Source organism: Acanthisitta chloris, unplaced genomic scaffold, assembly GCF_000695815.1.
Source record: "Acanthisitta chloris isolate BGI_N310 unplaced genomic scaffold, ASM69581v1 scaffold10800, whole genome shotgun sequence".
Lineage (NCBI taxonomy): Eukaryota > Metazoa > Chordata > Aves > Passeriformes > Acanthisittidae > Acanthisitta > Acanthisitta chloris.
In genome coordinates this window covers 49745-65675 of record NW_008653405.1, presented here as the reverse complement: position 1 = coordinate 65675, position 15931 = coordinate 49745, and the positions used below count along the sequence as shown (strand labels likewise).

The following is a 15931-nucleotide window of genomic DNA, read 5'->3' as shown; positions in this document are numbered from 1 at the left end:
TCTTGAATGCTTCACCCATGATGATCATCCATTCCCTCATCACAGTCTCCATCTAATTAGGTGAGGTAATTACTGAAAGTAGTGAAACCTTGCCTTAAAGGTGCACCTCTCAGACAGCTGATCTCAAGGCCAGAGACATCAACAAAAAGATGCTTCAAGCATCAGGTTCTTTGTCCTGAAGCTAGAACCCTAAGAGCCATACTTAGGGCCAGGGCTGTCTGTGCTTTTTGTCTTCCTGCCCTAGAGTTGGAACTGCACAGCTGTAGAGAGATTCAGTTGTGAATCTGATGGTGCACTGATCCTTCTGAGATGCCCTATGACATCCCAGACACCAGCAGGCAGCTGCTGGACATAACACATCCCCTACATCTTTCTGATCAGCAGTTGCAGACTGAGAAGATTGCCCTGTGCCCTCTTGAATAGCAGTTGATTAAGTGACTCACTTGAACTGCATATACATAAGTTTGGTGTCTAAGCTCCAACTCATCCAAGCAATCTAGCAAATGAAACACAGAGAACTCTCCATCGCCTCCTAAAATGTACTCCTATGGGTGTACTGAATTTATCTCCAGACTGACTGTATGGACTAGATTCCAATCAGCTAAGACAGTTCAAATGTAGACACTGACATTATATTCACCATAAATTACAGCAAGATGAATATGAGCCCTGCAAGTCTTAGGGTAGATTTTGATGGTCTGAGGTTCCTGGGCAATCTAACCAAAGGTCTTGCTTGGCATTGCAGCTGCTTACTGGAATTGACACATTGTTCAGTCTCACAGGGGTAAATAGTATGTCATCCTGGTTTGTGGTGATTTTCCAAGCTCAGATTTTACTGGCAGGTCCAGATCTCAGAAAATTTCAGAATAATTTGATCTTACAGAATCATATCATAGAATCATAGAATACTTAGGGTTGGAAGGGACCTTAAAGATCCTCTAGTCCCAACTCCTTTGCCAAGGGTAGGGAAGATTTGTATAGTGCAGGTTGTATAGTATAGCATATTCTTATACTATACAATCTTATATAGTATAGCACAATCTTTGTCTAGTTCAGGTTGAAATTGAAACATTAACTGTTAGCCTGGGTTTTTTCATACTCTGCAGCCAGGGTTCTGCTTTAGGTGGCCCTCCTTGAGACTACAAAAGTTTGTATTACTTTCACCTGTACTGCTTTTATATCTTCACAGATAACCTGTTGGCCCTGCCTCCAGCCTGCCAGCCCTGCTACATATCTCACCTCCAGCAAACAGGCCACAGGACTCTGTGAAAAAAAAGAATTGAAAGAAGGACCATTCCTTATTTCCCCTAGTTAATTCCCTCTCTTTGTCTGGCTGGCTGAGGCTCAGTGAAAAGGCTGGGTCCTAACCTGTGTGGAGCAATGATTGTAATCCAGATCTTCATTTATTTAAGAAGGACCCATTTTGTGCAATTTATTTCATAAATATTGATTTTTTTTTGGTGAGCTCAACAATTACATTGTTACTTGCCTGATTATAGTTGGATAATGATTTGTCAATTAAGGCTCAGTATGTTTAGTGCTTAATTACCAGGAAATTCTAGTTGTTAACTCTCCATCAAAATTTAGGGCTTTTTTCCTTGTTACCTTGTTTAGCCTTTTTATCCTTTCTCGTATCTCATCTAGCATGTTGATGTCTGCAAGCTAATTTCAATAGTACAGGAATAACAGAATTTGGCTGGAGGCATTTAAATCTAACAACATCAAGAGTGCAGGCATGAAAACAAATAATCAATAACTGAGCCCTAAATATTCCTCTTTCACATATTTGGGCACTTGGTAAAAAAAGATTACTCATTCCTGTTTCAATTTCATTAACAGCTAGCAAGCTGAAATATCTGGCTTCAAGGCTAAATTAATCTCTTGGTGTTTTATCCAAGTATGAAACAAGATAACAGAGTTGGTCAGTTACAGAATTCTTAGTTTAATGTGTTCTTCTGGGAAGGTTCTTCAGTTAATTGGAAATGTACTTTACAGACTGATCTTTCAAAATACAGCAAGTATTTCATTTACAAATCTTTTAAGACTACACTTGTCTTACCAACAGGTTGCTAATATAGCTTTGGCTGCTATGCAGCTTGAAGCTTTTAGGTGGTGTTTTACATATCCCCATTGCTGTTCAATTTCTTAGCATTTCTGGGGAAGAAGCATTTAGGAGGCCAACCCAGCTCACAGGTTTAGCACTACATTGCTGGTGTTTGAGTGCACATACTGGCACATGGATGGGACATGAGCTCTCAGTGTAAGGCATGAAGATCTAGACTGACAGCCAGCTGATTCTAGGGGTGTGAGCTAATTGCCTCTACAGAGGTGTCTAATGCCATTTGAGATGTGATAGGCTAAAGAAAAGTAGAACTTAACACTAGTTAAGTGATCAATATTGAAGCACTAGATTGCCACGTAAGGCAGAAGACTGTAAGACTCCAGAACAGCACCCAATGGCTAAGCAGGATGTTCTACAGCACCTCAGGAAGCAACAGGTACCTATGTTTAGGCAACTGAATACTGTCTTAAGAGTATTCACTGGACAGAATAGAGTTGGTTCCAGAGCTGAACAGCTCTTTAGGCTCCATTGATTTGATATCATTTGACTATGGGCTTAATTCAGTTACTGACACATGGGCATGCAGTGCCATTTTAGATATCCTGTGGTATCCTCTATGGCCTTCAGCTGGTGTTAGAAGGGTAGTCAAACCAGATATTTCTTCTTTGGAGCAATTTAGACACTACTTTCTCTCCATCATGAATAAAGGGAACAGGTTATTGGGCATGGCTTTGTAGATATCTTCTAGACACTTGAAGATTTTATTAGTTTCCAACCAAGTGTTCTTTTATTTAAAAATTACACCATCATACCTGTTTCTCCACTAATCTCAGGTAAGTAATTTTTTAGACTTTCATTCACACTTACTACTTTACCCTACACCCTTTTCTATGGCTTCATAACTATGAGAGTAACCATAACACATGAAGTTTAATAAAGGCAAGTGCCAGATTCTGCACTTGGGATGGGGGAACCCTGGATGGATGCACAGAATGGAGAATGAGATGCTGCAAAGCAGTGCTGTGGAAAGGGACTTGGGGGTCCTGGGTGATGACAAGTTGAGTATGAGCCAACAGTGTGCCCTGGTAGCCAGGAGGGCCAACCATGCCCTGGGGGCACCAGGCACAGCATCACCAGTTGGCTGAGGGAGTGATTGTCCTGCTCTACTTTACACTGCTGTGGCCTAACCTCAAGTCCTATGTGCAGTTTTGGGCTCCACAATATAAGATATTAACATACTGGATAGCACCCAAAGGAGGGTATGAAGATGGTGAAGGGCCTTGAGGGGAAGCCACAGGAGGAGTGGCTGAGGTCACTTGGTCTGTTCAGCTGGAGGAGACTGAGGAAAGGTCTCATTACAGGACACAACTTCCTCATGAGGAGAGATGGAGGGGAAGGCACTTATCTTTTCTCTCTGGCAACCTGAGGGAATGTCCTGAAGTTGTGTCAGGGGAGGTTTAGGTTAGAGATCAGGAAAAGGTTCTTTACCCAGAGGATCTCTGGACACTGGAATGTGGTGACCTCAGGGATGTGGTCACAGCACCATTCCTGACAGAGTTCAAGGAGCACTTGGACAGTGTCCTCAGGCACAGGCTGTGGTTCTCAGGGATGTCCTGTGCAGGGTCAGGGGGTGGACACCCAATGATCCTTGTGTGTCCCTGCCAACTTTGAATATTCTGTGATTCTGTGAACTGTCATGATGAGCACTACCCTTGACCATGAATACTTAGCTCAAGGATAAACGATGTAAATCAGACTCCTTATTATCATGTGCCTCGTTTTTGTTGTTTTTCTTTTCCCAAAAAAGATATTGGGTCATGTTCAGTGTGAGATCAACAGCAACTCCTAGATGTCTACACACAGAGCCCTGACCTCATGTGGCATTCCCTATCTTGAATTTGATAGGAATCATTAGTTGCATAGGTGCTGTATCTTACACTTGTCCATACTGAATTTTGCACTCTTTTTCAGATGAATTTTGCTCATCTGCCAAGCTAAGTTTTAACTCCTGTGCTATACTTCACCATGCATCCAGTTCCTCCAGTATTCCTGCACAGCTTTTTGCCATTATCTATGGGGGTTTTCCTGTGCTTATCTTTGCTTCCCAGTAGTAACTATGGGAACAGATTTTTCCCTTTGCATAAGTTACACAAGATTATACTGCACTGTTTCTCATGGAAAAATAACTAATCCAAAAGCTGTTTATGGCATGACTCTGAAGTCTTCTTTTAGTTTTATTTAATCAAAGCACACCAGGACTGAAATCACTGAAATGTTCACTGAGATACTGCATTCAAAGAACTAATATCTTCCCTTGAGACTTCAATAACCTCAAAGCCAAAAGCATGCCTGGCTTATTTCCACAAAAATGTAGAAACTGGTCCTAATTATTAGGACCATAAGAAAGTCTGGAGAAGAAACTTGAAAGGACTCTGCTGATTTCACTCACCTGATTCACTCACATGCTTCAGGTTTAGATTTAAACATGTGGTTTTGAGAAACAAATGTGATATTTCCCCTGCATGGAAATACTTGTCACAATATTTCATAACTGATCAAGCATTTTCATAATGCCCTGTACCAAAGTAATAGGAAATTCAGCATTGTGTCTTCATCAGTAACAAAAATTGTGTATTTCAGAGAATGGTACAAGAAACAAGGAGTAATCTGTTCTCTGTGACTGTGCTATCCTACTCCCTAATGCCAAGTAGTCTTACACCCTGAAGCACGAGATTTTTTCACTCCTTACACAAGTTTTTTGGAAAGAACTGTTAAGATTCTGATAACTTGGTCAGTCACAGAAACGTGTGCTCTTAGTTTTCACTGTCTCTCATACTATTCACATATCCTTTTGGATTTCTCATTTTCCTGAATTTAACAAATCTGTCTCATCTCTAAATCACTAAATCTTGCATTTATTGAAATATTTCATACTGAACTAAGAGGTGGCCTTGGACTTTCATAAAATCTTCATAAAGAAATTCTCTGTATTCTCACTGTTGTCCAAAAAAGCATCTCCAGTGCTGTGGAGGGGCAGGTAAGCCCTGGCTGCCAAAGGTGACACTAGCTGCAGAATACTCCTTTACATAGGAGTAAAGTATCTGATTCTCTATAGAAAAAAAAAACCCCTTTCATTCACAATGATAAACAAGAACAGCAGCAGTTGGCAAACCCCCTCATACCAATTTGAATCTCAGCAATATTTACATTTTGTTCTGAAATACAACTTGTGTTTCTGTGTACTTTGAAACAGATGCTGTGTCCAAAGAGTGGGTGAAGTGATGCTTACAAACATGATTGAGCTGTGCTTCATTTGTTCTAGTGTGCTGGGACAGATGGAACAGCACACTCCTGTGGTCTGAAGGGCACTGAAAACCTGAAGGTCCCAAATAATGGCCCCACACATGCTGATGGATTTCTGGGTTGCTTTGGTCTTGTCACACATAATGAGATTTTCCTCCACTGGTGTCTAACATCAGATAGGTAAATCAGCATTTTACTTTGTCACCCAAAGACATCCAATGCTGTAATTTACTAGTAACTTTGATTACATCTTCAAGGAAACGAGCAGGAAATGCAAGGATTTAATTTTAACATCTTAACAACCACAACAAAAGTAGTGGCTATATATACAGTGCTATATACCCATCAGTGCAAATCAAGATATGAAAGGCATTAGATTCACTATCCAACAACAAAACAAACATGCATTGAAAAGGTGCAGGGAGGTGTTTACAAAATTGGTGGCTTTTTTACCTAGTTTGCCAAAACATGTTTATGTATGATCAGTAACCCTGTAGGCTACATTTAAACTCATGATTCAGACTTCAATGACTTTGTATTTATTTAGATCAGATTTAGGTGTCTAGTTAAGTATCACATACACACAAGAAAAAGAAAAACAAACAAGAAATCATATAATCACAGACTGGTTTGAGTGAGAAGGGGCTTTAAAGATCATCTAGTTCTAACCCCCTTGCCAGGGGCAGGGACACCTTCCACTAGATCAGGTTGCTCAAAGCTCCATCCAACCTGGCCTTGAACATTGCCAGGGATGGACCATCCCCAACTTCTCTGGGCAACCCAGTGTCTCACCACTGTCATGGTAAAGAACTTTTTCCTATATCTAATCTAAACCTGCTCTCTTTCAGTTTGAAGCCATTCCCCCTTGTTGCATCATGACATGCTCCTGCAAAAAGTCCCTCTCCAGCTCTCCTGTCAGCCTCTTCAGGTACTGGAAGGCTGCTGTAAGGTTCTCTTCTTCAGGATGAACAACCCCAACTCTCTCTGTCTGTCTTTACTGGAGAGGTGCTCCAGCTCTCCAATCCTCTCTGTGCTCCTCCTCTGGACTCACTCCAACATGTCTATGTCCTTATGTTGGGGACTCCAGAGCTGAATCACAGAATCATAGAATCAACCAGGTTGGAAGAGACCTCAAAGATCAAAAAGTCCAACCCTACTGTGGTTACCAGACCATGGCACTAAGTGCAACATCCAGTCTCACCTCCAGGGATGGGGAATCCACCACCTCCCTGGGCAGCACATTCCAATGCCTGAGCACTCTCTCTGGAAAAAATCTCTTCCTAATCTCCAACCTAACCCTCCCCTGGCAGAGCTTGAGTCTGTGCCCTCTTGTCCTGCTGCTGTTGCCTGGGAGCAGAGACCAACCCCCACCTGACTCCAACCTCCTGTCAGGGAGTTGCAGAGGGTGAGAAGGTCTCCCCTGAGCCTCCTCTTCTCCAGGCTGAACACCCCCAGCTCCCTCAGCCTCTCCTCATGCCACTTGTGCTCCAGTCCCTTCCCCAGCCTCGTTGCTCTGCTCTGGACCTGCTCCAGCACCTCAATGTCCCTCCTGAGCTGAGCACAGTACTCAAGGTGTGGCCTCCCAAGAATGCAGAGTTCAATGCAGGTCACAAATGACATTCCATGGGCTCCTACCTCCAGGCCTTTTCCAGCAATTTCTTTAGCAAAATATGCAACACAGACTACATATAATGACCGGTAATAATGATTAATTATAATTAATAAAACAGCAATTGTCATACACAAGGAAATGAACCACTAAACAGGCAAAGGACAGTACTTGCCTGTGGCAAAGACAACATTCTTTGACACCAGTCTGTATTCCACAATGGAGAACTGAGGAAGTTCAATCCTCTCCACTCCAGTGACTGCGTTATCTCCACCTCTCCAGTAGAACTCTATGTCATCAGTTGTGTAGCCATCTGCAGTCAAAGCAGGAGAGGAATTCAGAAATAACACCAGACTCAAACAGAGCTTCAAACATGCAGCTCCTCCTTTGAGACAACGAAAGAATCAGAACACCTGAAGAGCTGTATGGGATTTTCCCTGTGGAAAGGTCTCCCCAATAACTGTGCCATTACAGCCTGCCCAGGATTTTTTGGTAAAATACTCTGGGGTTTTTTTTGCATTTGGCTGTTTGGGGTTTTTTATCACTCACATAATATTCACATAGGGACTAATGGCCAGAAGGAGAAGAAAATGCTACCAGTAATCAGCAAAATTGCAGATTAGCATGATTTAAGATATTATACACATTTAGCACTGAAACTAAGTGTATATTTACACTGATAGTCACCAGAAGAAGGTGAGAATACAGAGAAACCATTGGAGCAGACCTTTTCCACTCATACTATCCAGTGTGAGTTGCACCATTTCCATTAGCTTCTGTAGTGAAGGATTACAGCTGACTACAGAATATATACTATATATACAGAATATATGCTAGTGTATTTTCTGTATACAATCCACAACCTCCAGTCAGTAGCAGATATTGAGCAGGAACTCCTGAACTGCAAATATACATCTGAACACTGAAATCCTAGGACATGACAAGGTGAAAACAAGAATATAGTTCCTTTTGGAACACAATTGCAAATCATAAATGGGGTCAGTCTGAAAGCCCAGGGGGGGTCCTGCAGCAAAACCATCCATGCATAATGAAGCATACTGAAAGAGAATGATAGCTCAGTGTTTGCCCTCTTGAAAATGAATCTGATTAAAATACAAATATTCATCTCTCATGTGGAAGATAAGCATCCAGTCACTGCCTAGCCAAGTCAGGCAGGAGAACCAAATGACTCCATTCTGTCCTAAATTTGTTTCCCTAGGATGTATTCATCTATCTACAAATGGATGACTCCTATTATTTTTTAATAAGTCAAATAAACAAATGCAAAGGGTGATAATTACATGATTCACATAGTGTTTATAGACACCTGTGCAAATATTACACAGTTCTATAAAAGGAAAATCGTCCTGCACCCGAACCAGGTTTGACACACATTTCCTTAGGTACGTACAGCTTTCTATTTCCAGAGTACAGTTTTGTTCATCTAATGGGTATCTTCTCAAGTCCATCATACAAGCTGCAGTGGTTGTGATTCTGAAATAGAAACATCAAAGACTTTTACTGTACAGCCAGTAATGCAGGTTTTGGTGATGATGTTGCTCATTTTTCAAAGTGAGGAATTGCTGAAGAATAGCTTAAAATAACTGAGAATCTGGTCCATATTTTTCCATTGAGCAGGAGTTTAATCCAACAGCAGTTACACTGACTTGAGTGGAATAACTCGCTGTGACTTAGCCTTATGCAACCAGTCCCTTTGGGGTTTAGTGGACCTAGCCACATATGCAAATACTGCACAGACATTTGCTGAGATGAAGAGATATGGCTTTATCACAGAAAACATGAAGTGAAAAAAGTCTGCTACAAATGTCAAAAGGATTAGAGCTGTGTGAGTAACTGATTTCTTGGGTTTGCTCCAGAAAAAATTACAAAAATGCTGAAAAAAACCTTTAAGCCCAGGAAAACACTTTGTTTCAGTTGAGTATACTTCTCTAGTTTTCAGATTTAAAGAGGATTTTGTTAGGAACCTCTGTATTGAATTTTAAATTTTCTACTCAAATAGAAACACATTTTTACTTCTTTGACTATTTAGCAATTTAGGGCCCTAAGGATGACTTTGTAAAACATTTCACTATTGATGAATCAGTGTTTTTCATCAGCCTCTTGTCTATCAGGAGCATCAACAATACAGATGCACACCCAGAACAATTGTATTAGCAGCTTCACACAGCACTGGCACTTTATTTTTAAATTAATGGATTTATGCATTTGTACTAACTTTTAGACAGATATAACAATATCCTCATGATTAATCTGCAGCATATTTCAGTGTTCTGCTGACTCAGAGCCTTCATCAAGAGTGTGTACGTTATTATGCATCATTGTCTTTATAATGGCTTCATATAAATTTCAGATTTAAATTATCTTCTGAGCCTGACTAGGTCCATTCCTTACTGATCCTTTTCTGATATAAACAAGATATGGACTTTGCACACAGTTTGTTCCTAAACAGATAATATTCTGTTGATAATTTATGTGAATAATACAAGAGGGGAAAATACCTGAAATGTACCTCTAAAAGCTATAATCCTCAATATTAAATTTTTGTCCATGTGTTTTCTCTCTTTTGAAGCTCTTTCTTCTATCCCTTAACCTTCTCAAATTACAGTCTTCTAATCTGGTAAACTATTTTAAAATTCAGGGGGGTTCAAGAGGAGAAAAGTAGTTAGGTGCCTTTCTTCACCTTCACACTAACCCTCCTGGACACATGTTGTTATTCTGAATGTCCTATCCAATCTCCCAGAAGAGGCAGAATGCTTATCCTTAGCATATAGATTAGTTCAGGTGAATAACCACACAATATCTACAGAAAGGGATTAGGACCATTATAACCATCTCACAGGACAGCAGAGATCACCCTTCTCTGACTGAGAAGGTGCTTTTCAAGAAGAAACGAATTTCTGCAGAGAAATTACAGGCAGAGACAGTTGTATGAGCACAAAGGCAATGGATAAGATAGGAGTGGAAAAAGCTCAAGGATCTGTTGCTCAGTGTATCTTCTCATTTGTGTTCCTCCCAGCAGCCAGTGAGAAAGGCATACAGCTGATTTTGGTCCTTTCCAGCCTTATCCATGGCATGAGCATATCTCTGTCACCCCTGATCCCTCTCTCTGTCCCCTGAACACCCTTATGTTAGTCCCAGAGGATTTCAGGTGCTAAGTGTTGTATCACAAGAGGATACCTAGGCTAACCTTCCTCCAGCTGCTGTCTGGGAGTTGCTCTGGTTCCTCTGTTAACAAACATCCCCCTGGGCTGGAGCAGTTTACAAACAGGAGTTCCTCAGCTGCTCTGCAGTTTAGGGGGATGTCTTCCCTGCAACTATTCACAAATGCCCTGCTGGTACCTCAGTCAAGGTGCTAGACACAGGGCTACAAACTATGGAGATGATAAACCATCAGAGTTGTCTAACCTGCAGAAGAGAAGGCCCCAGGAAGACCTGAGAGCAAGTTTCCAGTACCAAAAGAGGGGCTACAAGAGAGCTGGAGAGAGACTTTTTACAAGGGCATGTAATGATAGGACAAGGGGGAATGGCTTCAAACTGGCAAAGGGTTGGATATTAGGAAGAAATTATTCCCTCTGAGGGTGGTGAGGCACTGGAACAGGTTGCCCAGAGTACTTGTGGATGTTGTCCACAACAACAGTTGGAACTGTTAAACAGTTCCAGTTGTCCCTGGAAGTGTTAAAGACCAGGATAGATGGGGCTGTGAACGACCTGGTCTTGCTGAAGGTGTCCCTGCCCAGGGCAGGAGGGTTGGAATGAGATGATCTTTAAGCTCCTTTCCAACACAAAGCTTTCCATGATTTTATGAATGTCTCCTCAGTATGATAACTACGAGCTAAACATACAGAACTAGGACTAGGTTAGGATCTTAGAGAAGAAAACTTATTCTTTAAATCTGTGATTATTAATCAACAAGGTCTCAGCAGTGATCAGCTTCACAAAGCCAGGCTGAGTGTGCAATGAAACACAGTGAGTCAACTGATAACTGTGCTCAAAGTAAAACAAGCTTGGGAATTGCCAATCTGAGGGTTCTATCTCACACTTCAGTACATTTGCCTACACTGACCTAGGTCTCATTTAGGATCCTGCAGCAGAATCCACATGAGCTGAGACAAGTGGGAATGTGGTCCCAGGATCACAAGTATCATGTGGTATAACTAGCTTTAAATGCCAGCCATACAGAACACAGGCACTTACAAATGACTCATTTATTAATTTAATTATTTATTAATTAATAGAAAATTATACAGCTGGCAAACTCACATTCAACTTATGGATTGCATTATGACTTTTTCGGGAATGTATTTTTAATTTTTTTCTGTTCACATACTGTAGTGGTTTTGTGTCACAAGTTCCAGCACCAGAAACTGCACATTCTTGCTCAAGTAACTTTTTACACTACAGCAAAATGTATGTTTTTAATTTAATCAAATCCACTAGAAAAGAAGATACAGCTGAAAACAGATTGAAACAGATTCACCTCATTTACTCCAAGGAAGTTGAGTGCTCAGACGTCCCTCCTGAATGAACATTCAAGCAACCAAATTTAACTTGCACAAACGCACACCAAAAGCAAATGTTAATTGCTGGGGCTTGTGCATGCTCCCAAGAAAAGCAGGTTTATTTTTTATGGTATGGGATGCTGCCTGACACAACAGGACAACAAGGTTTCAAGACCCTGTCATCACAGCAGTGACAAAGAAACAATTAGGAGCCAAAGTGGTACCCAGACACATTTTGGGCAAACAGAGTATACAAAGGAAAGATTTTTAATTGTTTCAAATTTCCTACTCTGGTTTTCTTTCCTCTGGATAGAGATTCTCTTATCCTTCTCTGGCACTTTATTTCTGGGCTGATTGCCTTTGATGATACTGCTCTACTGTATAGGAACCCCAGCTATGATGTGCTGGGAGGTACCACACACAACTGACAGAAGGATATTTTATATCCCCCAAACGTTTACAATATTACAGCCTAAGCAATATAAATACTTCTTATGTGACTAGCTCACAGTCATGCTGGCTAATCTGATCCTCTTTTCATCTTGACACAGAAATATATTCACCCAAAAAAAACCCAGAGCTAAATGTGGCTGCTTTGTCTGACCAATCACAACTAACCTTTTCACCCTGCAAACATTCATCATGTTTTATACACAGGTGATATTATGTGAGTCCTTTCAAATAAAATACATATATTCCTCCACTCCATTTACTTATAACATTTAGCATTCTACTGCCTGAGAATGAGAGGTTTATATATGGCAAACACACATGCAATTGGACTCTATTTTCTATCCTCAGACTATCATGTAATTATTTCTTTTTTGCTCTATCATGAAAAAAAAAGCTGTTTTATTGCCATTTGTCTTGTATATTGTTCTGCAGAAGGTAGAAAAAAATTCACTGTGCTGCCCAAAGAAGAAGATTCTCCAGAAATGGTCTGAAGTTCAAAAATCTACTGTCCCATTCCCCCACTCTCATAGATTTCTGCTGCAGTAGCAAAGTGCTTTCTCTAAACTAAAGAGGAACCTTGGATAATTGAAGGTCAGATCTTTCAAAACTATGATAAATTCTACATTGTTCAGAAGGGAACGCAGAGCCAGTGTGGCCTTGGGATCACTTTCAATTATATATGTGTTGAGGAACAGCTTTGCTCTGTGCATGTCCTGTAATTGGTTGCAACTCTCCAAAATTTTCCCTATTATTTTGAGTGACCCTGTGCTTTGTGGCACATAAAACTCCAAGTTCTAGCCTCAACCCAGACTGCTTCTGGACTGCAGCTTGAGCCCAATGCCATTGGGATGCTCTGAAGCCACAACATGAGAACACAGGGTAGTGGTAGACCAACACAAACCACAAGTCTTTAAATCAGTGGAGCTAAGGCTCAGGTATTTTCTTCCTTCTGATCATGATGTCTTATATTTTGCCAAGATTTAATCTGAGATAGTCATTCTTCACTACAGAATTCACCTGCTTCACAGCATGGAGGTGTGACCCTGGATATCACATGCTTTCAGAGAAAAGGAATGAAATGTGCCACACATGAGCCACGGGTGAAAACCCTGCTGAGCAAACACTATGATGTGAAATGCAATCTGCCTGTGGACACTTCTGTTTAGCAGAAGAGGAAGGTAACTTATTCAAATACACTATTTTATGACAGCTAATGCTCACCTGAATGACTCCAAATGTTATTAGAGCATGATAAGACACTTCTCCACATTATTAGGATCACAAGACTTGTAATCTCCATTACTTTTTTATTACACTGCTTGTGGGTATGTTTCTTGAGATGAAGAAAACAAATAAATCTTGCATCTTTTTTTACACTTAACCCCTTGTGGAAAGAATGCTAAACCTGTACTGCTCCAAACTGGGTCAATACCATGCTAGAGGAAAGCCTCCTTTTGCTAAAACCAGTTAATTACAGAGACAACATCCTAAACTCCTTTAAACTTTCATAGTAGGCTGAGTCTATTTCTATTTTCCCTAGAAAAAATCATCCAAGGTGAGCAGCCAAGACCCAAGTCAGATAAAAAGTTCACTGTTGATAAAAACCAGAAGCAGGTAAAACAATGAGACGAGACATATAATTGATCTTCACCACTTTTCAGGGCTCACTCATTTTTATACTAGGGACTCCTTTTCCTGCACTACCTATGTGCAACAATCTTGAGTATTATCTCTGCTTAAATATACAAGAAACTTCCAATGATGGGAATGGAGCTTTCAATGGCAAGGACTTGTTTGGCTGGTTTAAACCACTGGAGGAAAAGGAGTATCCAGCTAAAAGAAAGCAATTTTTTGATACCACTGAGCCTTCCAATTTTGGCATTCCTAACCATAAAAGTTATGACAGAAAACAAACTGAACACAGGTCAAGCCTGAAATAGGTAGAAAGGAAGATAATGTAGGTCACTTTGTACCTCTGGTTTGAAATACAACACATTGCAGTGCTGATTCCTGCTTGAAGAAACCATGGAAGGTACCCATAGTCATGGCTGATCCCACTCAACCAGGGCTGCCTTGTAGCTTTTTCTTTATCCACTACAGACACATCCAGAGACAACATAAGCACCTCCACTCAATCCTACTGCCTGGACAAAAATATTCAGGTTTACAATTAATAACGTGCCTTTCTGCTTCGTAGAGCCAGTGGGCTTTGCAGATATGGTGACTCTACAGAACCAGATAAAACCTGACTGAAGGCGCTCCTGGCAAAATTAAGAAACATTGAGTGTGTCATTTGTTTTCTACAGGCATCTCTCAGCATTACAGGGCAGGTTACGTAACCCACTGACCAATGTTTGGAATAACCTTGTGCCAGGAAGCAAACACCAACAGCACCCGACAGCAGGGAGGAAATCTCCCCCTGGAGCACCGACCTGAGGCCGTAGAGCACCGTCCCATCCGGGTGAAGGCGAATCATTCGGTTCTTCACAGTGACGCCGTGCACGAATGATTTCTTGTCATTTAAGAAGTAAGTGTCAGGCACCCAAAGCTGATCTGCCACTCGGTTATCGAGCGTGAGGTTGAGAGGGATCCCAGCATAGGCCAACCTCTTATCTCGCCAGTACTGCTGGAAGTACATAGTCAACGTGTAATCCTGGTGAGCAAAATAAAAGAGAAGCACAACACTCAACCATACTTTGTCTAACTAGGAGAATGCTTTTTCCCCCCTGTCAATAGCTTTTTCTGCTCTTGGTTGAATTTATTTTTCAAATGCTTAATATAAATATTTAGCATCACTTGATAAATCAGTCTAATCATTCAAGTATCACTCTAGACTAAGGGAGCATTTCAACTCTTACAAAATTCAGCTAGTATTGGTAACTTTTGTCCTGCTCCTCCTTTTCTCCCCTGACAACTACTCAAAATGATCACGTTCATGGAATGATAAATGACATAATAGGTAAATACTGCCATCTTCCCCATTTTTTAAAAATAATAGGTGAGTGGAAGAAAAACATTTGAGGTATTTTGAAGCAGCATGCAAATTCCTGTCTGAAAAACAAGCTGTGAAGTTGTTGATTATAGATGTGCCTTTGTCTGAGACTGCAACTTGCAACAACATAAATACCTTCTCATGAACAGGCTACATGGGGACTTAGAAGAACAGTCAGTTCTAGTAAAGTCCCTCTAATGTCAGTGTTTGGTTTTCATAATTTTGTCAGTTTTAAGGTGTTTGCTATGAGCTGTGATCACTAATGTAAAAGCCTAAACACAGATACAAAACATCCATTTTAAAATTCTTCATTTCAGGCTTTGCTAACCTGACTTGTTCATGTCATCATACACCACATTGAAACACTCTGAAGGTCCTAAATGAAGCCTCATTCATTAGCTTCACGGTATTATAAAACATTAAAAAATATACATGTCTGGGAACATTTTAAAGTTAAGTGCCAGCAAAACTGAAAAAATAAATCACATAAAAAAATGTGACTGTAAGTACAGGCCATTAAAACTCTGATTTTCAAATTACAGAAGTGCCCTAAACAATAAAACTCTTCATGAAATTCTTCGCAAAACACTGAGAAATTTATGTCATCTCCAAACACATTTAAATATTTAGCAGCAGGTGTGCAAGCCACAGGATACCTGCATTTGCATCTGGTCCTACAAGCTGGTGATGCAAAGCCCCTCAGGCTTGCTGCTTTTTGAGACAAGGATGCTCAAGCTCTCCAGGTATGGCTGTTGGGAATGCTCCATTCCTGTAATGGGTTTCAAGATGAGACAATCCAATTTCAGGCACTGCTCCTGCCCTGCTTCCCTCAAGCCCTACAGGCTTGCCTTGAAATCAAATGGAAACTGAGCCTGCCTTTCACACTCAGAGCCTTTGCATTTTTGATTCAGTGATTCACTCTCTTCAATGAGAGAATCGCTAGAGTTTGAAGAAATCTAATTGCTTTGAAAAAAATAAATCATTATAGATAT

At 40.7% G+C, this 15931-nt stretch overlaps 1 protein-coding gene across 2 annotated transcripts in view; it reads right to left on the bottom strand.

The window, feature by feature from the left end:
* LOC103808123 (gamma-aminobutyric acid receptor subunit beta-3) overlaps positions 1 to 14603 on the bottom strand; it is a 33830-nt gene extending 19227 nt beyond the window's left edge. Inside the window, exons 1-3 of one of the 2 annotated variants that reach the window (XM_009080898.1) lie at positions 14380 to 14603; positions 8386 to 8468; positions 7150 to 7287 (exon numbers count right to left, since the gene is read on the bottom strand). In XM_009080898.1, the coding sequence (XP_009079146.1) occupies positions 7150 to 7287; positions 8386 to 8468; positions 14380 to 14585 (427 nt within the window). In that variant the 5' untranslated portion in view covers positions 14586 to 14603. The remainder of the gene's footprint in view (positions 1 to 7149; positions 7288 to 8385; positions 8469 to 14379) is intronic. The other variant, XM_009080891.1, reaches the window with a different exon arrangement.
* Between the last annotated feature and the right edge of the window lie 1328 nt (positions 14604 to 15931).